This window comes from Rousettus aegyptiacus, unplaced genomic scaffold (genome assembly GCF_014176215.1).
Source record: "Rousettus aegyptiacus isolate mRouAeg1 unplaced genomic scaffold, mRouAeg1.p scaffold_m13_p_6, whole genome shotgun sequence".
Taxonomy (NCBI): Eukaryota; Metazoa; Chordata; class Mammalia; order Chiroptera; family Pteropodidae; genus Rousettus; species Rousettus aegyptiacus.
Window position 1 is genome coordinate 50,962,133 of NW_023416309.1, and position 24,886 is coordinate 50,987,018.

General features: G+C 48.4%; 2 protein-coding genes across 4 annotated transcripts in view; both read right to left on the reverse strand.

The window, feature by feature from the left end:
- Positions 1-7,676: 7,676 nt before the first annotated feature.
- Positions 7,677-12,784, reverse strand: CUNH10orf82 (chromosome unknown C10orf82 homolog). The gene is made up of 5 exons (XM_016142487.2): positions 12,730-12,784; positions 10,145-10,363; positions 8,524-8,710; positions 7,957-8,054; positions 7,677-7,831 (listed from the first exon to the last, which is right to left on the reverse strand). Exons 1-5 carry the CDS (start codon positions 12,782-12,784, stop codon positions 7,686-7,688), a joined length of 705 nt encoding a protein of 234 aa, XP_015997973.2. The 3' UTR covers positions 7,677-7,685.
- Positions 12,785-15,711: 2,927 nt separating this feature from the next.
- Positions 15,712-24,886, reverse strand: part of HSPA12A (heat shock protein family A (Hsp70) member 12A) — a 130,424-nt gene continuing 121,249 nt past the window's right edge. Inside the window, exons 9-13 of one of the 3 annotated variants that reach the window (XM_016142495.2) lie at positions 24,172-24,258; positions 23,446-23,550; positions 22,461-22,719; positions 20,804-20,907; positions 15,712-19,886 (exon numbers count right to left, since the gene is read on the reverse strand). In XM_016142495.2, the coding sequence (XP_015997981.1) occupies positions 19,249-19,886; positions 20,804-20,907; positions 22,461-22,719; positions 23,446-23,550; positions 24,172-24,258 (1,193 nt within the window). In that variant the 3' untranslated portion in view covers positions 15,712-19,248. The remainder of the gene's footprint in view (positions 19,887-20,803; positions 20,908-22,460; positions 22,720-23,445; positions 23,551-24,171; positions 24,259-24,886) is intronic. The other 2 variants (XM_016142497.2, XM_016142499.2) reach the window with 2 other exon arrangements.

The window sequence follows — 24,886 nt, forward strand, 5'->3', positions numbered from 1 at the left end:
TGAATCCCAGCTTCCTCTCTTTCTATCTGTGCTACCTGGGCTGGCCACTTCACTTCCCCAACCTCAAACCTTAACTGGGAATAATAGCGGCCCTCCCGCAGAGAACGGCTGTGACAATTCAATAAGATAAAGAGTGCAGAACACTTGGTACAGCGCCTGGCACATGACAAACAGCCAATAAATGAGGCAAGAAGGGCGGGCAGGCCTGAGCTGCTCTTTCAAAGTAACAGAGACACCAACAACCACGATTAAAGACGAGCAGGGCCTCAGAAAAGGAATTTGAAGTGGACTCAACAAAGAATTAGTATTCAGAATACACAAAAGGAAGGACAACCCGATAGAGAAATGGACAAAGGGACATGAGCAGGCAAAGCACAAAGAGGAAACGGAACAACAAATATTTGAGATTCGCGTTCACTATTAATCGGGGAAGTATAAACAAAAGCAACAAGATGACATTCGCACTCATCATCGGATTGTCCAAAATATAACTTTAGCAATGAAAAAGAACAAACTAGAGCCCGTGCGTATCGTGCCCAAAATGTCCTGTTGAGACAACCGAGTTTTGGGAAGAAACCATTTAGATATAGAAATTACCATTTATGTACATTTTTATTCACAAAATACTACTGCTCACCGCATATGCGGTACCAAATAGCAAAACATACACCTTCTGAATCCTTCTTTATTAGTAATGTCATTTATTTTTCTTTACAAAAGGATTTGGAGCAAATATGATTCCTCTTTGCTAATTGCAGGGAGTGGTTACAATCGTGTTTGTCAACGTTATTTTCAAATAGCCTTCATTTTCTATCCAAATTTAGGAGGAAAAGGAGAAGTTCGCAGTATTTTGGAGGTCAGGACCTGTGGCTAGTAGGAAGGGTTGCTGGCGGAGGGTGACCGGGTGGATTTGTATGGCCCCAAGATGGCCTCAAGTCTATCTCTATTTGTATTCAAACCTGATTCATTTGCTACAGTTCCGGAGGCACACAGCAAGAGCCTCCCTTCTCTTCCTCTTGGGGACTTGTGTCTGTCACATCAAAACCCTCCATCTTCAGTTTCTCAGAGTCTTGCCACTTGTCCCGAGTGTACCAAATGGCACTACTCACAAGGAACAAAGCCAGGGCCCAGCCGCACCCTGCTGGAGTCAGCCGAGACCACAATTGTGTAGACAGCTTTATTTTGTCAGCCCTTACCTGCCCAGGCACAAAGCACATACTTCCACAAAGATCTCCCCAAGTGGAACAAAGGTACGCTACAAAGCCCTCCGGTTCAGAAACAGGCATCTTCCTCCTGTCTGCTCAGCCTCTCGTTGGGGGAAAAAATCGTGAATACTTTACAAAGCTATTTCAAAAAATGTTATGTTAAATGAACAACAAATTACTTTTTCTTTTACTAGCTTTTAATGCTAATAGTGCCATTTATTCCTGACCTTCAGAAATATGAGATATTTCAAATGACAACATGAAAAGAGTTCTTATTTGAAAATGCAAGCTACTTTAGACTGCATATTATTACTTATAAGTATAGTGTGTGCCCGCCTCTCTCATTTCAGCATCCCATTTATATCTAACTAGTATATATTTCAGTTGACATTTATTGTTCTCCTACATACGTGTCAAATTCCTTAATGATGACTCTGACAAAGGTGTAGAGCTTGGTATATATAAATTACATTTGCTACCATATAATCAGTGTTATCTATTAGAATGCTATTTGTGACAAATCATGTTCAAAATAAAAATCGAATTGATTTTTCTGTTATTTTAATATTGTGCCGCTCACAGCAAGCCTTTGATTGAATCTTAAACACTTTAATGCTCTATTTTTGTTTGAGGCAGATCATAAATGCAGTTCGCATTATTTGCAAAGCTAAAACAATTTGTAAAACAACAAAATCAAATTTCAAAAAGCATCTTTATTTTCAAACCAAGGGAATAAATTTGGTAAAGCTATCGTTACAGGGTACACAACTTAACGACGCGAGCCTCGCATGCACATTTAATTTCTATGCATCCACTTTCGTCTAAATTAGATTTGAACTTTAATGCAGGGTATGAAAAGCCTCTACTAGGCCTTTGTTTCTTCCTTTTCTCTCAAGCAATTGCAGGCTTTCTCCCAGCTTATCTGAGTGCCGCGACACTCTTCTGCCTCTCTCTCTTGGCAGTGGGTTTGGACTACATTCTCTGCGTTCTAGGTGCCTGGGGGTTCTGTTTCCCAGATCTTCCAAAAAGGCGTCTTTCTCAAGAAGGCACCTGCTTGTCTTGTGTTGCTTACACAACAAATCACTAATGACCAGATCCTAGCTGGCTAGCATCATCCCCTTGGGTTAAGTTGCGGTTTAGAGCAGACTTGGTGAATTAGGGCCCGTAGGCCACTTGTTTCTGTACAGCCCTCCAGCTAGAATGGTTTTCACATGTTTAAACGGGTTTTAAAAATTCAAAAGGGTATTTTGTGATGCACGAAACGATATAAAATTAAAATTTCAGGGTCTATAAATAAAGTTTTATTGGAAAACAGCCACGCTCATCCGTTTACATATTGTCTATGGCTGCTTTCCTGCTAAACTGGCAGATTTGAATAGTTGCAACGGAGACCATATGTCCCACAAAGCCTACAATATTTACTTCCTGGCCCTTTGCAGAAAACGTTTTTATCCCCTGGTTTCGAAAACAGCGCCTTAGTAATTGATGTCCTGTAAAAAGTTCATATCTTCATGGCAGGAGGCTGTCTGTGGTAGCACGCACATACAATGTATTCATGACAATAAATCTAATAAAGATTTTTAGACACACTGGCTGGAAGGTCCTCAAAATGTTCATAAGTAGATAAAACGAGACAAAAAGGACAATCATAACCACCCAATCTTCACAAAGCTGCAGATATGCTAAATATATACATGAATTATAAGTCAGAAATGCCCTTAGACAAATCGGTTTAGAAATACTTTAAGCAGTCACCAAAATTGGGTTGAGTTTAAGCAAATAGAGGTGATTTTAGATAAACTGGAGCTGGGATCTGGCACTGTGGAGGGCAGAGGATACCACGACCAGACAGAGAAGCTGGTCACACCAAGGGAGAGCTGCCCTTGGTGTGACCTTCATGAAAACACAAACCAGAAACAAAGCCAAACCAGAAACAAAGATTGAGTGCCCAGCTCCTCTAGGCCATGGTGTGTCTGGTACCCTTTGCTGATGGTACCTCAGGCTGTTTAGGAAAGGTGGGGTACATGCTCCCTCCTAGCCTTTGGAAAATCCAGACAAAACCAGTTGGAATCTAAATATGGACATGGAGCTTCTGTTGAGGATACATAGACCTCTTTGAGGGAGCCACCTGTAATTTCTCTGTGAAGAGAGCCTGATTTTAGAAGACTGGTGGAGGCTAACGTGCCCCCACTTTCCCCCAAAGTCCACCCCCATTAGTTGAAAAAAAAAGAGGCTGCCAAGGAGACGGATGTGGGGGGGCTTTACGTGCCTGGGTCATCTCACTTAACGACAGCTCACATGTATGGTGTGCTCGCTCTGGGCCGGGCACCTGGTAGAAACTCTGGATATCTGGGGAGGGGAGAGTAATTTGCTTAAGAAACCCAGAGGCCTTTGGGGAAAGAATAAGATTCCAACTCTGGAAACTCTCAGGGTGGGACGGGGTCTGATGAGCAAGGCCTAGGAGAAGGGCAGAGGGGTGAGGGCTCCAGCCTTGAGCCTTAATCGAACTTTTAACCGTTGCCCTTTATGGTTCCTTCCAGCACCGTCAGCCATTCTCGAAAGGAAGCAGAAGGCCTGTGAGTTTTACGTTAGCAAAATGCTAGGCCAAGCCTCTTGTGCGCATTATCACATGAACCCTTCCAAACCACCTCACGATGAGGAAGGTCTTGTCATTTTATAACAGAAAACTAAGGCTTAGAATGGTTAAGTGTCACCCTCAAGATCACTCGGCGGTTTCGTGGCTCAAACTGATGTGACAAACCCCAAAGCCCAGCTCTCAAAATCCTTAACCCCATGTTGCTGGCCCCGTCACATTCATTAGACTTTCCTGTTTCTCGTTCCTCCTCTCATCTCTTTTCTTTCTGGATGGATTTGATGTTGAAACCATGACTCATTTCGAAGTCATCCGCATTCCCATGACAACAGCCACAGCGGCGGCACAGAGGACATGGCAGTGTGGGACGAAGTTTCAATGTGCAGACTCTGGCCTCAGACTGTTGGGGGTTCAAATCTTGGCTTTGCCACTTACTGCCTGTATGACGCTGAGCAAATCGCTTGACCGCTGTGCACCTCAGTTTCCTCACCTATAAAATGAAAATATTTATACTAATTTAAAAAGCTATTCCAGGTAAAGGGCTTAGGCCGGAGGCTGACAATGCCAAGATCATTAGCAGCTGCTGTTTTTATTATCTGCTACCTGTTCAGCCTGCCTCACAGGGTGGATTCCTTAGAAGAAAAATGCAGCAGTGAAAAGGGTACTTCTTAGGGGCTGGGAGCCCTGGGTGCATCACCCTTTCCTGTTAATAGTCCCTACTCCCGACCCATATCAGGGACAGCAATTCTCCCAGGGCACTTTACCCAGATGGTAACTGATAATAGCAATATTTACTGAGCTTGTGTGGGCTACAGTTAGTTACCTGCCTGCCCTCTTGATCCTCAGACCCACACTATGGGGTAAGTGCTTTTATCTTCTCTTAACAAGCTAGGAATTTGAGGCTCAGAGAGGTTAAAGAAAGCATCAAGTCACACAGCCAGACAAAAGCAGAGTTCAGATCTGAACCCTGGCAGTCCGATGCCTGGCCACGCTTCACACCTGGTGCAGGAGCAGAGTTAAAGCCTTGACCGAGACCCTGTTTAGAGCGGGCTGGTCACCAGTCTGTGGGATGGGGAACGAGGACATGGCACCCAAGCACCTCCTCCCCACATCCGGCCTGCGGGAACGCACAGAAAGAGACACAAGTGATCCCCCAAAGGAGTACTTTTAATTGCCACAGAAGTCAAACTAGCGGGACAAAAGGCCCTGTCGTCATAAGAAAGCACACAAGCCCTCACCCTCGGATTCCTCAACCCTTCCAGAACCGGGGAATATTGTCTTATCAGGTAATGGAATTGTTTTTAGTGGCAAGAATGAGCTCATTAAGGATGCAGCTTGTGCTAATGATGATAATTTGCTGTGCAGTAAAATCACCTCTCTACCTCCCCCATCAGACTCCAGAAATTATAGGCTAGGGAGAAACAAAAAGGATAAAGATTAAGGAAAGAATGGTGATGCGGTGTGGCCTGTTCAACAAAAGGAGTTACGGATTTACATACTGAACGTGGTGATCTTAATCTTGAAGTTGTAGAAGAATTAGACACTGCTAAACAATTTTTTTTGAATTGCCTTTATTCAATTTTGTTACCTCTGTCATTGGGTGGTGGTTCTGTTTTGTTTTGTTTTATAGTTCAAGATGTTTTGTTTTGTTTTTAAGCATGGCGCCAAATGAATTCATCAGTGGCTTAAATGTTGACACATGGCATGACCCTGTGGATGAGGTCAAGCTGAGGGCAGTTGAGAGGCGCCGTCTGAGGCCTGGCAGCCCTTAATTTCATGGGCAAAGACCTCAATAACCTTGAGCTCAGAGCAGTCATCTGCAAATTGTGGCTTGGGAGGGGGACCAGCTGATATACCTCCTGTAGGGTTCAGGTGAGGGGCCAGCAGAGCTGCCCAGGGTGGGACCGCTCCAGCCCGGGAAGCTGAGGGAACCTCCTGGTTTCCTTTCTGGGACTATGGGGTCACTCTCCCAAGGTTTTAAAACAGCTGGGGGAAAAAAAAAAAACCCTCTATTCGCTGAGCTTTGCCAGAGCCCTTTAAAGCAAATGCCAGCTCCCTTCTATGGAGGCGTGGCTTTTTCTTTTTTCCTCTTTAAACATACAATCTCTAAAAGGTTAAAATACCTTTAATCAATTCAAACAAGGATTCTTAAAATAACATCTCTTCTTGATTATGAAAATGGTACCTGTCGGCTATGGAAAATTGGAAAAAACACAAACAAGAAAATAAAAATGACTAACAGCACCATCACCCAAGTAACACTGTTAGCTGCCTCTATTGCCTCTCCCCACACCACCACCGTTTTTTAAAACAAAAAAAAAAAAACAAAATTATAGTGTGTGCGTACACGGGTTTGTTATTATCACGGCCTGCTTTTTTCATGTACTGTATCATAAACATTTTTCTACAACAGCATTCTTCTATCGCATTATTTGTTAGCAAGGAATGTACTATAGTCCCAAATCCTACGGGGTTTGGGTGGTGGTGGTTCTTTTTTTTTTTTTTTTATGACACTCATCCTTTATACACATCCTTGATTGCTTCCCTGGATGAGAGTTCTTCGCCATTCTCTGTCAGGGACTCTCTGGCTGTCTAGTGAAACCTCTGTGGACCTCTTCACAGAATAATGTTTTTAAATGTAAATTAAAATACAGGAGATTACAAAGGAAACAAATGATATCGAAATAGTACCCACATATTAAAAAGAATATCTGTGAAATAGCCATGTTACTTTACACGCATATTGAATAACGATGTTAGAAAGTAGTTATAGTAGCTCTAATAACTGATAATTATAAAATAGCGATCAACAGTCATATTGTTTATTTCAAGCTGTTTGTAACAAATGTCACATGATGTGAACAGAGCTGTGATTTCTGTTGGGCTAAGGTGACAAGTGCGGCTGTGGTTTGCCGCCCACGTCCATAAATGAAGGTAATACTGAATTTCACTTGTAACATTGTTCTCATCAAAGTGCTTTTTTCCCATCAACGATATAACTTCTGATTTCCACCCAGGGAACCTGGGAGGTTCAGGGAGCCCAGGTGAAGTTCCTGCCTTGGAAAGACCCCCAGGGGCAGCTTCCTGCTTGTGGCTCTGTGCTTCTATTTTTTTTTTTTTTTTTTTGAGCCTGTCGATGACGATGGCCTCACTGCCCCAGCAGTTGCTTTGAGTTCTCCTGAGTGCCAATGGCTGCAGGGTGAGGTCAGAAAGACTGCCTGGCAGTGGCAAGAGGAAGTTATCAGTGTCATGGGTTACAGCGCGTCCCCCCAAAAAAGATATGTTGACGTTCTAATCCTCGGTACCTCAGAAGGTGACTCATTTGGAAACGGGGTCACTGCAGGTATAATTAGCTAAGTTTACATGAGGTCATACCAGAGAAGGGTGGACCCGAATCTAATGTAATTGGTGTGTCCTTATAAGAGGACAGCCATGTGAAGACACAGAGGGATGCCACGTGGTCATAAAGGCAGACTGGAATTATGCACCAAGGAACACCAAGGATTGTCAGCAGACCACCAAGACCTGGGAAGAAGCAAGGACGGATTCTTCCCTAGGGTTTCAGAGGGAACACAGCCCTGCTAACACCTTGATTTTGGACTTGTAGCCTCTAGAACCATGAGACCATTAACTTCTGTTGTCTTAAGCCACCCTTAAGTCTTAGCATGCTGAGAAGTATCCTCTTTATTCCCACACAATAAAAAGTCATCATTAATGACATGCTATCGCCAACAGTCAATAGGGTGCAGGCAGTGGTTAAAAGGATCCTTATGTTATCAAATGTCCCTAGTGCCTATTCGAGTGTGGGTGAGGGGCTGATTCTCATGTGAGAGCCAAAGCTTCTGAGGCCCCCTGCAGTTCACCTCTCCTTGGGAGGCTCTCCGCTTCTAGCCTTCTGTATACTTGGCTGAGGACAATGGCTCCAGATAAATCTTCCTGTTGCATGACATATTTGGCCTCTGATCAGAGCCACATGTCACTGGAGGTTTGGGGTCCTCCGTCACGAGTCTTCTAAGGCTAGGACAGCTACGATCTGAAAGGGAAATCATTTCCACAAGTTGCAGGCAGGTAGCCCGACTAAGCCGAGAGGCCACTGCAAACATTTATTTCATCCCCTTTTTAAAAATAATAGGAAGAGAAGAAAGAGCCCTCCCGTACCTGGAATAGAGAAGTCTGGATATTTCGGCAGCAGCCCTTCACGCTGCAAAACTTTTGGAGGAGGAGGAGGAGGTTGTGCGGACCTAAGTCCATATATTCTAAAGTAAGAACGAAAGTCATAGAGTTACTCCCTTCATTAGTAATACAAATAAGAACAAAGATAATCTACACAGGTTCCGTGTGAGTATGGTATGTTCATTTCTAATCCTCACCATTTATCCTGAAGTTAAGGATTATCATCTCCATTTTACAGAAGGCAAAAAGGAGATCACAAAAGCCATCTTATGCAGTGCCCTATCATCTCCCTCCCTCGGGCTGGTACTTCCAGCCTCTCCCCACAAAGCAGCCTCTAGAGACCACAGCAGGACTTCTAGAGAATGCTGGGCACAGGTGGGAATCACAGGGTGGCCGCCTACTTGGAAGTCCCTGCAATTACAAACAAGGCCCCGTGTAAGACAATCAGATACAAAAAACAGTCCTAGTGCCGGGACGGGCACATCTGGAAACCCCTGGGCCAAGATCTGCTCTTCCCTTATTACCTGTGGTTACGCCCCAAGCCAGACTTACTCCTCATATGGTTTCAAGTACGCTCTCTTGGCCTGCTCCGTGATGTTCAGGAAGTCCCTGTAGCAGTTTCTGGCCATGACGGTGTACCGTGTGGCACAGCCTAATTCAGTGACCCTGGCTCTCGGCACATAGCCTGACCAGCCAGGGATGGGAGGCTCCTGGAGGGGCTTCTTTATGTATTTGCATTCTGTAAAGAGACGACACCACACTTCCTGAGGGTTTTGAGAAGTGCTCCCAAGACGGCTGGCCCCCCAAGTCAGCCCCAGTGAACACCTCGGCCTCAGATGTGCTAAGGGCATCTAGCACCGCTAGTTGATTCTCTGTGCCAGGCGCCTTGGTAAAGGTTGTACCTAGAGCCTCTCATTTTATTCTCTTGCAAACCATAAGAAGTTGGTACCATATTACTCCACTTTGTGGAGGAGGGGACTGAGACCTTAAGGAGGTTAAGAGAGACGTGGCCAAGGTCACATAGCAAGGAAGTGGTAGGGCCAAGAGTCAAACCCGCATCCATCCGATGCCCAAGTCCTTGCTCTTAAGCAGATCCTGCTGTTTTCTCAGATTAAAAGCTTCAGACATTGCTCTCTGTTTATATAAGGGACTCAAGAGAAGCATCCAGGCCAGGAGAAAGCACATCAGACTCAGCCTGCAGGTCATGAGTGACTCTGGCTGGATGGCTGACCTTGGGCAGTTTCACATTTGTGAGATCAAAGATTATTGCCCCATCTGCCTCCTCTAGTTGCCTTAAGAATCGAATTAGGCCACTGAGTCCCATAACCCCAGAGCTGGAAGGCACCCTCGGGAGCATCTAGTTCATCCTTCCCTGCCCTGGATGAAGTAACTGAAGCCCAGAGAGGGGAAGCAACCTGCCCGAGGTCACACAGCGAATAGTCACAAAACTGGGCTAAATCCCAGACACTTAAGCAGATGTTCTTTGTAATGTCTTGGAAAATTTTAAAGCATAAGAAATGTGTTCTTAAAAAGTCCTCAAACAATTATAGTAGTAATAATCAGGAGAACCAGCCCATTACTTTTCCTATAGGCCTTTATACCTGACAAAGTGGTCTGGGGACAATCATTGTTGTGATTATTAACATCACAGAATCAGATCATCCGTTGTTTGGGTGGTGGTTGTTCAGTGTGAAACCCCTTCCCTCCCAGCTAGTCCCTGGAGGAGCTGTGTTCAAGCCCAGGTCTGACCTTAGACAATGAATACTACTTCACAAAGCCTCACTTTCTCCATCTGTAAAATGGGAATGACAGGATGGACCTTACGGGTGGTTTGGAGTGGTTGATGACATTATGGGGCCTGGCACAGAGAAAGCAAGCAGAAAGCATCAGCTGCTACAATGGCATCTGTCTGAATGTTTGTGGTGAGCCTTGCCCAGGGGCTCCTGGTTCCCAAACACTCTCTTTCCTAACCCGTGCCCCTCCCCCACTGGCAATGTTCGTTTCTCCTTTTAAGAAACCGAGCCTTTCCATTTCCACTGCAGCCTGAGGATTTAAAACTGTGCTGAAGTCTATGATCTCTGTGGCAGCTCAGAGGGGCCCTGCCAGGCCCTGCACTCGGGCCGGGGTTGGGTGTGGGGCGGGAGTGAGGGGGACTGGTATCCGGAGCTGGTACCCAGACTCAAGGGATGGTACTGCCGTTGGTACTGGTGCAGGGCCCGCAGCACGGCCTCCTCCGAGCGCACAGGCTTCAACCTCTGGACCCTGGCCACGGAGCAGCGAAATTCCTCCAGCTGGTCCTTATACCGCTGCGTGTTCTCCTGGAAGGTTTTCACACACTGGGACATGTTGTCCTCAGCCAAGGATCCCTCACAGCTGAGGTACGGGATGAAGCCTGCGAGAGCCCACGGGAATCACAGCCTCAGCGAGGGTTTAGAACCTGCCCCACCGCCCCAGGATCTCAGCCCACCGCCTGGCATTTCTTCACTGGCCAACAACGGTGCATTTTTTCCAAAGGCCATTAATACAGGCAATGTTGTCGTTTCCACAACGCCCTCGCAAGGCCACGAAAAATGACCTTGGAGCTGGGGAGCGAAGGCCTGTTTCAACAAAGGCGATGACAGTAATATTCTTTGATAGCAAAGCCCCTGATGTCAGCCTGAATGGCAAATAGGAAAGGCACGTAATGGGCCAAAATGATAGTCTGAGGAGTAATTGAAATTATTCATCTTTTTTAGAGAGAAAGCTTATTTTCCTTGACACTTCTCAAATGCAATTTGGGATCTTTCTTGTAGGAACCACCTGAAAATTGCGGGCTTATTAAAAACAGAGACCTATTACATAAAAAGGTAAATTCATTATCTGCGAGACCCACCTCTAGAACAATATTTCACCATTTTCCACAAAATAATATATAATCATTACAATTTGTATGGATAAAACACAACCATTTATTTAAACTGGATGCTGAATCCCAAGTACTATAATATTGTCGCAATAAAACCATTTTTTAAAAAAGAACAAATGAGGAAAAACTGGTTAAGAACTTGATTTTAAACTGAAAATCAATAATCAATCATCAATCAATCAATCTCATGACCGAAGCCCAACATTTCTGCCTTTGTTGCTAGGTAATGAAAACCTGGCTTCAGAGTTGAAAGCAGCAAACCCGACGCCCTGCACCCTGTAAGAAGCTGCCTTTAGAAGAACCTAATTAATAGAATGATCTCAAAGTCCTTCACCCACCATCCAATCTCTGCAACCCTTTGGCAATTAAAAGATACCCTAATGCCAGGGGGTGACCATAGAAACCCAGGGGCCTTGCCACACTGCTTTCTTGCCCATGACGGCCTACTTTGATCTGCATAGATTCTATATAATTGTACAGATGCTCGCACACAGAAATACAAGCTACCTTTCAAATATAGGACAGTTTACACAGGTTAGGTATCCTCACACGAATTTTATAAAAAGTCCTTTACTACCTCCAGGTTGTTGGCTGAATTGCGTCTCCCAAATACATATATCCAAGTTCTAATCCCTGGCATCTGTGAATGTGACCTTAACTGGAAACAGAGTCTTTGCAGAGGTAATTAAGGACCTTGAAATAAGATCATCCTGGATTTAGGGTAGGCCCCAAATCTAATGCCTGGTGTTTTAATAAAGAGAAAGAAAGGGAGATTTGAGACTCACAGGCAGAGAGACACGGGGTGGAAGGGCACATAGAGCCAGGTGAAGGTGGAGGCAGAGATCGCAGTGATGCTACCTCAAGCCAAGGGATGCTCAGAGCCTCGAGAAGCTGGAAGAGGCAGGGAGGACCCCGCCCTAGAGCCTTCAGAGAGAGCATGGCCCTGACGACACCTCGATTTCAGACATCTAGCCCCTAGAACTGTGACAGAATAAATATCTGTTGTTTTAAACAGCAACCCTAGGAAACTAATACGCCCATTTTATAAAAATTTTTAACTAACAGAGAGAGGGGGGGGGGAGAGAGAGAGAGAGAGAGAGAGAGAGAGAGAGAGAGAGAGAGAGAGAGAGAGAGAGATAGATAAGTAACTTACAATCACACAGCAATGGCCAAGCAGAGACTGGAACTTCAGTTTGTTAGAACCCAAAGCCTGTTTTCTTAACCAACCCGTGGGACCAGGTTGAGGCTGGGTGGCTTTGGGTTATTTCCCTGCAGCTCCCCCCTCCTAGAACACCTGTACGTGAGAGCTGAGGGCCTACAGCGATCACTGAATTTGTCACAGGGATGTGTCTTAGTAAGTTCTCAGTAGCCCACAAGCCTTTAGGTAGGGTGTCCAATTGTTCAGGTGCCAAGAACTGAGACACTTCCTGGGACACAGGACTTTTGGTGCTAAAACCAGGACCACTCCGGGCAAAACAGGGCAGTTGGTCACCCTCCCCCTAGGGGACACAAGAAGGAACGGGACCTAAGACAGTTCTATAGCAAATCTGAGAAAGCCCAACTTAGGAGGGAGGACAGGGCCTCAGCTTATTCACTACATCTATCCCATAGCGCTGTGTCTATCCTAGTCCGAACTCATTCAATGGACATTAATTAAGTGCCTCCTGCATACCAGGTCATGTCCTGGGAGATCTGGCCTAAGTTACAACTCTGCATTTATCAGAACTCAGTTATCAGCCATCTTCAGCAATGGGGTGCTCTTAAAAAGTATCTTAACAGTGGGCCAAAGCAGGGACCGTGACCAGGATCATAGTCCTCCTGCCAGGCATGTCACGGGGCATGTCACCACTTACCACTGTAGCCTGGTGTGATTGGCAGTTGCCTCATGAAGGCCTTGGAAGACTCCATGATTTTGCTCTCTGTTAATAAAGGGAAGAGGGTACGAAATTGTCTTTTCAAACGCCCCTGCCTCAAGAACTCACTCGGGGTGTGCTGGAGCCCTTGCCAGGCCGGGATGGAGAGGCAGCGCCACCATCGTACACAAAACCAGATGCTGCTGGTTTCAATTATAAAGCCAATGACCTGATACCAACGGGCCTTCGCCTCTCACACGACCTCTGATAAAAAGTGTGCAGACCACCACCTGCCATGTCCACCTCTCCTGGGGGCCTCCCCCCCACCCCCCACACACACTTTCTATCCATCCTTTTACCCTACAACACAATCGTGAACTATGTACACACTCAGGGCACGTGCTGTGACAGAGATTAATAAAAAGATAAGCCAGACTCAGGACACCACATGAAAATAAAACCCATGGACCTCAGGGTAGAGGATGCACCTTTAAACCAGAGCCTTTCCTTATTCAAAAGGCAGTGGTAACTTTTGCTGTCTGCCACCCCATCAGGACAGCTGGCAGGATCTGGAGACATTGTGGGTTGTCCCAGTTGGGGAATGGGGTGGTACTGGTATCTACTGAGTAGAGGCCAAGCATGCTGCTCAACATCCTGCAACGCTCAGGACAGTGCCCCCCCCCCCCCCAGCCCCCAACCAGAATTACAGTAACCTCTGGCTGGAAGGGGTCAGAAATTCTAAAAGGCTGGCGCGGAGTCCAAGGTGGGTGAGCAGAAGGTGATGGGGGAACCACTGTAGCATCAGTTTATGTGGATGTGTCTCCAGAGCCAGGACCACTTCCTCTTCAGGGATGCCCTGTGGTCGGTCCCCCAGAAGGGCCACGCCCAGCATCTCACATCTGTTGATGCGGCCAGGTCCTACCTGGCCAAGCTAGCTCATCTTTTAAGAGTGATAACCTCCCACCAGGACAAATGGCTGCAGTGGGTGGAGGGGAGGGTCGCAGTCAGGTTTTGTCAGCAATGATGGGAATTTTTTAAACAGTTCCTTTACAGAACGCTTGTTATAGGACACGGCCGAGCGCACGACTGCGTTCCTGGTAAATCCTCACGGCCACCACTGGAGTCCCCATTTCACAGACTTGATAAAAAGGCAGAGAGAGATTAACTTGTTTGAGGGTTGTCGCGTCCAAGGAGGTATGAAGCCACGGCCTCTAAAAGGCAGCATTTTGGGGCCCGAAAGTGAGCCTCTGGGGAGGGGGCGGAACCCAGCGCAGGTTGGGGGGGCGGGGGGCTGGGCGGCTGAAGACCCCGCCCCGAGGCCTGCCTGGGAAGAAGCAGAAGGGACGAGGGTGGAGAGGAGGTGCGCGTGGTGGGTGGGGGGCCGAGGATGGGGTCAGAGAGAGCGGACACGGCCCCCCACCCCCTCACCCAAACCCTTCCGGAGTCGCTCACCTGGGCCCGCCTGGATCATCGCTCAGCGGGGCCTCCCACCCACGCCGCCCCCGGCCTTTGTGCGCTCACCCTGTCGGGTGGGGGAGGGGAGGGGCGGGCCCGCCAGCTGGCCCCTCCCCCACTCTCTCCCGCCTGCCTGCCCCTCCCCCTCCCATCCCCTCCCACCGCCCCGCCCCAGGCCGAGGGCCCGCAGACCAGAGAAGCGAGAAAACCCGAGTGAATGGGGGCGCGCTTCACCCTGAGCCCCTCAGGAGTCACCCAACAAATATTTGGTCTCTAAGCTGTTCTCCGTTCAAGGTCTCTCCCAGCCAGCGCGCCAAGTTTTGGGACTGGAGGAGGGGCGCGCGAAGGGCTCTAGGTCAAAGCCTTTTTAGTAATGCGGTCACTGGGTCACTGGGCGGCCTGGTTTGGGGCCGGGAGGTCCTGGTGGGAGGAAGAGGGTTGGTGGGAACAGGCTTCCCTCCCTAGTGTCGGAAAGTCGGGGTCCTGTGAGGGACGGGCGGGTGCAGGAAGCAGCCTGGGAGAGGACACCAGGCCTGTGCCCTTGGCGGCTTCTGATGACAGGTGCTTCCCTTGGGCTTCTCCCGCCCGCGACCCCACAACCTTCTGTCTCTTATTAGGAAAGACGGTTTTCCAGGTGGCCCGGCCAGGTGACGAACAGGGCAGAAAAGGGGCGATGCACCAAAAGGAAGGAAGGGGTCACCAGGGAAACGAAGGGAGGGCACACTCCTTTCTAACCGCTTCGTCTTATGGGCACTGGGGGGGGGGGGCGGGGAGGGGCTGAGCCTGATCAGTGGCTTGAAACCAAGGTGCCCACAGTGTAACGCGGAGTGACCGAGTGGCCTTTCCAGACGTCGTCCCAGCCGCTCACTCCCTGTCCAGAGAAGGAAGTCCTGTTCGGTGGCACTGCCTTCCAATACTCGTTAATTCCCTTGTTAGTGACACCTCCCAGCCTTCCTTACCTCTTCTCTCCTGGGGAATGAACTTCTGCTGAAGGCTGTTGGAGCTACCCGCTTAGGACAGCCCATTGATACCTCCCTCGGGGTCCTAGGACCCCTCCTCGCACTATCTGGAAGCTTCTAGAGCTAGCTCTGGAGGGGGACCCAGACGTAATGTTCAGTAAAACCAAAGGTTCTAGATGCTGGAGCGGCCAGATTCCTATGCCTGCTGGGATGCCGAAAGGGCAGGCTTTAAAAAAACAAAAACAAACAAACAAAAAACCTGCCTATGGGTGCCGTGCTGTCAGCGGCCACCTGGCTTATCTGCCTTCTCTCTGGCAAGACTAGTTTCTTTCATCCAGCTCAGAGGGAAAGGGGCTCATGGACATCAACTGAGCCTTCCTTCCCGGAGAACCAAGGGGCCAGCCTTGTTGGAACGGAAGCTAAGAAAACGTGCAACACCTAGGAAAGGACCTGAAAAGTCTATCCCTACCTGAGATGGGGCAGAGGGGAAGGCCAGCAGTGATGCCTCTAAAATCCCATTTACAAACTCAGAGTGCCAAAAAAAAAAAAACCCCACATCCGGGCCACGTGAGATCCAGAATTTTGCTTTATTAGACATGTGAAGACAAAGTTTGCAGATACAATCTTGTCAAGTTGCGAACTGCTGCAACGTTCTGTGAAGTTTGAATTTATCTTGTAGTGAACAAGACCCATTTTAGAATATAGTTCCATTATTCCAAGTAGGTGAGAGGTGTGACATGGCCAACAACTTTTATACTAGCCATCCATATAAGCCATTTCCCAGCATAAATATGCAGCTTAATCACAGCTATTTCATCTCTACAATGTGAAGTTCGATCGTCAACTAATAATGCATTTTGACTCCTGTTTATATTGGTGCATGCGATTCTTTGCCACCCTGGCAATTAACCAGACTTGGACTCTAAAAGCTAAACTTGATCTAAATAACATTCTAGGGGGAGGGCAGGATCTGTAATCTTGACTCATGTTAGCTATCACCCTACAGAAACGCTTATATGTCTTTTCCTCGTTCCTGTCTTGTCCGTCTGTAACTTGTCTCTCATTTATCATCTACTAATGCCTACTGTGTACAGAAAGGGCAGTCACATAGGAAATCCTCTAACAGTTCTGCTTTCAAGAAGCGCGAACATCAGATAAGAAACCATGACTGAATGATGTGTCAAGACAACAGGCCTTTCAGAAACTTTCTAAGATTAGAAAATGTGTCCAAGTGTACTTACCTAGTGCTCTTATTCTAGAATATTTCTGGGGTAAGGGGTGTATTTGGGGATTCCCTTTAAGGAGTTAGACTAGCGGGGCTGCATCTCTAGGGCCAGAAGAAAGTCCAGTAAAATTATCACCCCCTTTCCATCATCTATTTGCCAACACTACAGAGTTCAACCAGCTCATTTTAAGAGAAACAGTAGACAGAGAGACATCCTTAATGCAAGGTGGGAAAGGTCTTACATGAGCCCAAAAAAGGACTTGACCATATTACCCACACTTAATCCTCTAGAAAAGCCGGATCTGTACACCATCTGCTTTCTTCCTTTGACTGTGGCGTACTGAAAACATCACACATGGTGGACCACGCTTTGCCCTCACAGTGACCGCTTTGTCCCACAAGGAGAGGTTGACGACCTTGCAGGGATGCAGAGAGTTTTTGTAGGTTTTTCTGCACAGTCGCAATGCTTACAGAACCAGAATGTTCAGCTCTCAAAGACTGGACAGGAGAATTGATACATTATTATGTTCCTTCAAATGGTAACTGTGAATCTTTGGGAAGGACATGAGTGTAGAAAGGTCTGAAGACGATGCTGTTGATCCAGGTGGGTGGTCCATGTGTTCGGAAGACTCTGACCCTTGGCACCTCTCTTTATTGCTCGTCTTGCATACATAGTCCGTAGCTTAGTATCGGTACAGATTGGTGAGTAGTAAGCACACTTACAAAATGAAATCATGGAAGACGAAAGGCAGCAAGGACAACAAAATTCAAAGAGCATTTTCCTTTTTTTTTTTTTTTAACAAGAGCACATTGTAGAAATAAAGATTCTGTACAATATTCTAATATTGTATGTACATAGAATTGTAACGAAATCGAGAAGTCTTACTTGTAGAATATGGCTGGCAACACCGAAGAAAGACCCATACGTGTAGCTTTTGAAGCAAAGCAGGCGGCAAGAGAACCCTGGCAAACGCCCCTTTGTGCCTGGCCGCGAGACCCGGTGACTGAGTTCTGTGGCTAGCATTCTCCAGGGCTGGGGTTGGTTGGTTTCACATTCTAGTAGGGAATTCTGCAGCAGGCGAGGTGAAATAGAAGACGCACGGAAAGGAAACTGGAAATGCTATTTAAAATCTGCATATCAGCTGCAATGATGAGTTTGTGAATCCAGCTTGCATTAGAAGAAGTTCGTTCGCTCCTCCTCCTCTCCTTCCTTAGGGCGTACCCCCCCACCCCCTCCGGTGATTTAAAATTGCAATGAACTCCAGCGGGTGGGAAAAGACAGCTTTGGACAGCTCCCAGAGGCTATGAGTCGATTTCTTGATTCTTTTTCCTCAATCGTTTCCTGAAGGTTGAAGAAAACTGGCTTTGCAAGCGGGAAGGACGGAGAGAATGCAGACCCAGCCGGCGGGTTCGTTGGCCCCTCCCCTCGGTGCCCTACTCCAGTCCTCTTCCTCCCCAAGCCCATCCTGTGAGGCCGGGACATGTGCCATTCCCGAGCCAGGTGGGGCCCCGGCCCCACTCACGAGAGAGCGAGTGTGTGATCGGCCATCCTGCGTGTAAACCTGCTCCCTTTGGGAGGCTGCTGGCTCTCGTTTGTGCTTCAGCTTCAGACAAAACCTCAGGTTAGGAGTTCTCAAGTTTCAGCTGACTCAGTCATTCTCAGTGGTGTTTACTGAAAACGCAGATTCCACCCATTTTTTTTAACAAGTGCTCCCCACAGGAGATCCAGAGATCTGCTTGGAAAACAACCTGGCTTAATTAATTCACCAAGTACAGACCTATTAATTCCTTTTGGACAGACTTTATAAACGGAAGATTTTAATGAAACATTTCATGGAAGAGATTCTCTGCCCGAGTATCACCAATGTTTTCTTTTCAAAATGTGGGAATAAATGGCAAAAACTTTTAGGAGGATGAGGGTAGGCAGGGAAGAGGGAGTTGATTTAAAATATGCATGTTTTTCAAGGTGAGGGGGCTGTTCCAGGCTCCTGGACTCGCTGATGTGAACAAGACAAACTGCAACCTCATTTCTCACACAGAATTCCTACTAAGTTTAACTAGAATTACTTACGAATTCAAAAATCAGGATGAGGCATTCTGATGGTAAAAATTATACAACACATAATTTGGGGCACGTCAGAAGCTCTTTAACATCCATTTCCATCAAAGCAAAGTTTTCACCTGTGGAAAAGTTTCAGGTTTCACTCTCCCACTCACACAAATCCTAGCGGATTAAGCCAAAGCTACAGTTGTTCTTCACTGAACCTATTTGGAATTTAAATTATGAGACGCTAAAACAGTGCCCAGAGTAGGCAGTCTCCTCCCACCAGCTGAAACATGCTCCAAGTCCCCGCTCGAGCTCCACTTCTGATCACGTGACGAGGAAAAGAAATTAACTGCAGATGGCTGGCATTTCATATTGACCGCCGTCCAAAAAAATGTGAAAAGAAAAGGCTCAGAGAGATGAAGAATCTCCTCCTGGCTCAAAGACCTCGTTTCGAGTCTGGAAGGACAGTGATGGGCACCCTAAGTTCTGCCTAATGGAGACGTGTTCGAAGCGAGCTCAGCCACCGTGCTGAAATGGACAGATTCCCCTGCCAGGTATGTGTTTCCCCTATGAAAACTAGCTGCTCTTCTAGGATCCTCGAATTTCTTATTCCCAAACCCCAATCTTAATTTCCTGACAGTTAGTTTCTGACTCCAATGTCCCCTCAAAAAAAAAAAAAAAAAACCCTAATTATTTCTAGCCCTGGTCTTATCCTCCCTGCTGAAATCTGGGCGGGCAATGTCAGGGTCAAGGGCAGGGAAAGAACAGTCAGGGTCGAGGTCGGCAGATGCGGGTGAGCTGAGTCCAAGGGGACAGGCGACAGGGAAGGCCAGTTAGTAATTTAAGAAGTCAATCCCAACCTTGACGCTCTTCGAGGTGGCTATATCGATGGCCGTGGCCTTGATCTCGGTGTCCCCGAACTGCATGAGGGTCTGGATCTCCCTCCGGGCGGGCACGGCGGCGCTGCTGGTCCCCGTGAGGTCCAGGCGGAGCGTGCCGCACTTCTTCACCCCTGGGTCAGTGATGAAGCTCACGTCGTCGTGCTCGGAGCTGTAGATGTTGATGACGATGACCAGCTGGGAGGGCTTGGCGGGCGTGTAGCTGCGCTTGACCAGCTCACCCAGGGCCACGGACTGGTCGACCGAGATGAACTTGTCGAAGACGTCGGTGCACCAGCGAGTGCCATCCTTCACCAGCAGCTTCTCGGGCGGGTGCTTGCCCTCCACGTAGCGGTTCAGCACGCCCACCCCGTAGGTGAGCGGGGACCGGCGCACCTTGATGACGGCGGGGTCCAGGCCGAAGAGCACGGCGCCCTTCAGGATGGTGAGGCCCACGTCCTGCGGGACGATGATGCGGCACTTGTCACCGAAGGCAGTCTGAACCGCCTGCTGCAGGAGGGGCGCCTCCGCAAAGCCCCCCACCAGGAAGAGGAACTTGACGGTGGACACCTCGGGCTTCCGAAACAGGTCCCCTGCCAGGGAAGAGGAAAGGACAAGGTGCTGTCACCAAAGCCAGCGGCCAAGGGGAACCGGGGGTGGGAGGGGCGGGGAGGTGTTGAGTATGTCAGAAATGGACAAAAACACCTGGGCCGACTGGAGGACAGGTGTAGCCCGAGCTGGTCGTCTAAAGAAAGGGGGGTTGCACACCAAAAACCTCAGGAATAAAAACCAAAGCGATTGCTAAATAGAAACCCATTTTAACAGACGTGGCGATCACTTTAAGTAACAATTTGTTACGCATAAGGGAACACTCCTGACACTCCCCAAAGGCGTGGTTCTGTTAAGTAAGTTAAGGCTGTTTTAAATATTATTCTTTGGTTTTCATAAGAATCCCATCCCACCACTAAGGGCTGTGATTTGGCAGGTGAGGGCTGGGAAGTGGATGCCTGATGCTGAATAACGTCCCCGGAGAGTCTACTGTGTGTCCCTGGGTGAGGGCCACTGAGGCGGCCGATAGCCTCATGGCCAGATTCCGTTTCCTCTCTTGTTGGGGACCTTTCTTTGGTCCATACGACAGTTCCTTCTCCCCAGCAAGGGCTATGGTTCTTAACTTGTCCTGACAAAGTGAAGACCATACAATTCCCCGGGGCCTGTCGCTCAAGGATGATATTGCTGTAGAGCTCCCAGCTCCCTGACTTGTGAAGCCCAAAGGAAAGCCCAGGTGAGGACAGGCTCTCGGCTGCTTTCAGTTCTGGAGGGAGGTTGCCCAGCAACCAACAACCAGCAACCTCCTGGATACGGTGCCCAGGCCCAGCCCCTCTGCCAGGGCTCTGGTCTGTGGCTCCTGGCCCCACCCCACCTTACCAAACTGATTTCACACACATGGTGGGTGATGCTGGACAAGTCGGTCGCCATTCTTGGCTCTGCCCTGTGCACGGCTGGTACTTACGGAGATGCTCAATGATGCTGTCGATGGTCGGCCTGAAAAGGGCGTTCATGGCATCCGGGCTCATCCTCAGCATTCCCTGTGACGACCACTTCACGAAATCCACACTGTGGGGCGTGGCACAGAGAGAAACGAGTGGGAGGGGTAAACGAGATGCTTAGACACAGACGTGGGCCCTGGCAGATCTAAGCTGCCACATCTAAGGGCCAGGAAAGGGTTTTAAAGTCCTCGGAAACACCCTTAACTGCCAGGACCTGGACCCTCTTCTCTTTCCCTTTGCCTTTCGCGGTGGCCCATGTCCTCTTAGCACAGTGGGAGGCAGTGTCTAGTGCAAAAGACAGACCTTTTAAAGGGACCTCCTTTCTCTTTTAGGTGGCCACATTTTGGTACAGCAATAGTTGGATTTGAGCCCATTAAAGGCTCCTCCATCATGCTGCCACGTCAGGCTGCAAACCTGGTGCTCAGGTACATCTCCTTCAGCCCTGCAGGCACCTGTCCCAGGACAGTGAGAAGCCTAATCCTACCGGTGCCCCTCACACCATCTGTCAAAGGAGCAATAGGTCCAAAGCACTGACGTGGAGCAGAAAGGGCACTGGACAGGGAGTCGGGGCTGCTGGCCTCCAGTCTGGCCTCCACCTCTTAGTAACTATAAAACGTTAGGCAAGTTGGCTTGCATTTTCTCTGAGCCCTGGGCTTCTCACCTAATAATCAAGGATAATACCACTTGCCTTATCTCCCTCTCAGGGGTGGCTGTGACGATCAGGCTGAATACCATGTCTGCAAAACATGTTGGAAACTTTCTGGTACTAAAGGAATGCCAAGGCCTATTGACTGCAGTGTGAACGCTGCTTGTTCTCAAGTTCAAAAGCGCCCACCAAATGGCATCTCTGTCCCTGAGGCAAAGCACATCCCCGCTGCCTCCCAGAATCACATTCTAGATGCTGTCAGATCTTCCAGACCAGGATTCTTTTCATGGCCAAGGCCAAAGGACAATGTGGTGTGGTGTGGAATGATCCAACGGGGGGCTGCAGCCAGTTTCTCCAGCAGGAGCGGTATAGGCAGTACCTGGGATTTGGTTTGGAGCAGGTGCCTTCTATAGGAGGGCATCACCCTGGTGAGAGTCTGGCTAGGACCCTGCTCCAAGGACATAAAGACCCAGAGTAAAATCTACTTTGTTTCCCGCTAAAAGGAACCGGGGCTTCTTAGAGAAACGGCCAATTGCAGGCCTAGGGAGGAAATGCACAAGATCTGCCAGGAGCATCTTCAGTGGCGAGATGGCTAACTCCGTTAGAGACCACAAAGTCATGTCGACAGGGCTCGGAAGCCATACTGGCCAAGATGGGCCAATGTGAGCATCATTAAGGATATGATTGCCACGATTGAAAATATATCAAAGATGCCTAAATCCATGAATTCTTAATGATAACAACCCTTGTGCCCCCCGCAAAAGAAAAAAAAGAATTCATTTATCACTTAGGAGGATGCTACAAAATCAGCAGTTTTTTAAACAAGAAGAAACTTATACATGGAGGGAAAGAACCAAGTATTTGTCCCGTCTTTCCTGCACGAACCGTCCTTCAGAGCAACAGAAGCGCTGAAGAGAAAAGTTTCTCTCCACGCGCGCCCAGAACGTCCCGGGCCAGGGGTGAGCCTAACTCACTTGCTCTTCCTCAAGGCGTGCTCCACGCTGTGCCCGCGGAACTTCTTGTAGTAGTCGATGAAGGAGAAGGGCAAGGTGATGTTCAGAGGGTTGGTTCGGTCCGGGGCGGCCGCCCTTTTGCGAGACTCGAACGCGATCATCAGGTCGACCCAGGCCGCGGGGCGCTTGATCTTGAATTGTTCGATAAAATCCTCTCCGAATATTTTACACAGAAGTTTTTCAAATTCGTAATCTACGCCTAAGGATCCGTACGGTCCACCTGAGTTGAGAACAAAACGGGCGCCCACCCTGTTTAAAACCGTGAGAAACTGAATCCAAACTCTGAGAAACAGCCTCCCTGTGTTCTTCTCTAAAACGAAGGCAAACGAAGTTGGCCGCCCCCCGAGCAAGTGGACCACAGCTATGTTTTTACTTAGGTTCTTCTTGTCCCTACAGAAATCACCCCTGGAAAATCTGTTCAAAGTCAATTACATTTTAAATAAAATCAATACACTTAACTAGCCAGGAACACTGTGGCGATCCCACCCAAGAAATCCCAACTGGCCTCGCTTAGTCCCTATGGTCTCCTAATTGCTCATCATCCCCCACCCCACCCCCCAAGGCAGGGAGCCTGTTTCTTTTGTTTGGCAATCTCGATCCAAGACCCCAAGACCGGGCATCCTGGGACCTCCCTCGAAAGCGTGGCCACAGGGCACTAAATCACAGGTGATATCGGGTTTCGGTCCCATCCTTCCTGAGCCCTGAAAAGCCAACTCCCTTGGCCGGCATCTGAAACGGGCTCACTTTACGTCCCAGCCCAAGTTATGGTGGCTTGTGTGTTAAAAGAACATTTAACTGCGTTTTGTTTTCCAATTTCGAAAAGTCCTCAGTGCCCTCCCCCACCTACACTCCCACGAGCGGCGACATGCAGAGCGCAAGAGGCCGAGAGAAGGCCGAAGTGTGTGAAACGGCTCGCGGGAGAGAACAGCGGCCGCGCGGGGCTCACCTGTTGCCTTGTAGAGTTCTTTAAGGTGTCCCTCCGGTAGCCGTATCTGATGGACCGTCAGGTCTACGGTGCCGCCGCCGCTGTCCACGACCACATATTTGTCACCTGGTATAAAAACAGCCACCCTGTACACGGCCCGCTTGCCCCACCTGTCCTGACACAAGCCGGCGGGTGATGACCTGGCGTGCCCAGCTAAGCGCCACCAACGCTTCTCATTAGTACAATGGTTTTGCTCATTAGTGGCACAGCAAGGTAATCACGGCTCAAGAGAAAGCAGTCATGTCCGCTAGGGGTGGCGGTTAGCATGGATGATTTAAAAAAAAAAAAAAAAACCCAGATGCATGAATCTTTAAAACTAAAGTATTCATATCACATACTGCTACACACCTGGCGCACCCAAGTGGACCATTTCCTGCCAAGTTAACAGCGCCATAAAATGACCTGCTGTTTAAGAGGACTCTGGAACGGGCACGTTCCAGCCCCCGCCTTCCTCTGTAGAGTCTATATGGTTTTATAACATGCAAAATGACAGCTCCGAAAAAAGTTCTCCCTCGCCGAGTGGTCTTTTTACAACCAGCCGATTTTGAACATTTTCCAAAAGTGCAAAAGGAACAAACGGAAATGCATTTTTGCCAGCAACACACACACACACACACACACACACACACACACACACACACTCACTCACTCACTCCAGCAAAGGCAAAGGACGTTCAAGGACGCTACCTTCCTCCAGCTCGGACCAGATCTCTCCTATGACATTCTCCACCAAAAAGGTCCGACTTTGCCGATTACGCCGTATGTGTTCCTTCGCTAGTGGCCGACAGAAAGAAAATGACGACGGGTGAGAAAGAGAGCATGACAGAGCGGGAAGCCATCTGCAGTCAGCGGGGGCCACGGCGTGAGGCGGTTTAGGGACAGAAGAACGTTTCGTGAGCCGTGACCAAAATGATGACGTGAATACGACCTCGGGAATTCCAAAGCCAGCTCTTGCAGAGCAAGTAGCTACTTCCCCTGGCCTCCGTCTCTCCATCCGTGTGGCAGCTTTGGCCCAGGCCCTGCTGACAAGCTCGCCTGGATGAGAGTCCCCTCCTCTGGTGACATTTTTGGGGAAACAGGTTAATAAAATCGGCCAATTTCCTGGCCTTGCTGTCCCATGGAGGAAGCTCTCTGCCAAGAGCCTTCAGCATGCTTGGCTAAATAACTTCACATCCAGGAACTCTGATACAAGGAATGTGGGGTCTGGTTCCCTAATCCGGATCCTGGACAAACTGGACGGGAGCCAGTTCCTGACCTTGCTGAAGCCAACATGCTCTTCAGCCACAAGGTGGCGCTTCAGCCACAAGGTGGCAGGCACATCTGAGCCTAGCAAAGCCCAGTACCGCCCTTTTCCTGAACACTGGGGGACAACCTGGCTGTGACTCCAGATACCCAGTGGCTA

Excerpts from the sequence above, each read along its gene's own strand:
- CUNH10orf82 (XM_016142487.2), bottom strand. The coding sequence starts at position 12,784 with ATGGAGTCTTCCAAGGCCTTCATGAGGCAACTGCCAATCACACCAGGC. Across the intron at positions 10,364-12,729 it reads AATCACACCAGGCTACAGTG|GCTTCATCCCGTACCTCAGC; the intron begins GTAAGTGGTGAC and ends GGGCTCTCGCAG. Across the intron at positions 7,832-7,956 it reads TCCAGACTTCTCTATTCCAG|ATCGTAGCTGTCCTAGCCTT; the intron begins GTACGGGAGGGC and ends TTTCCCTTTCAG.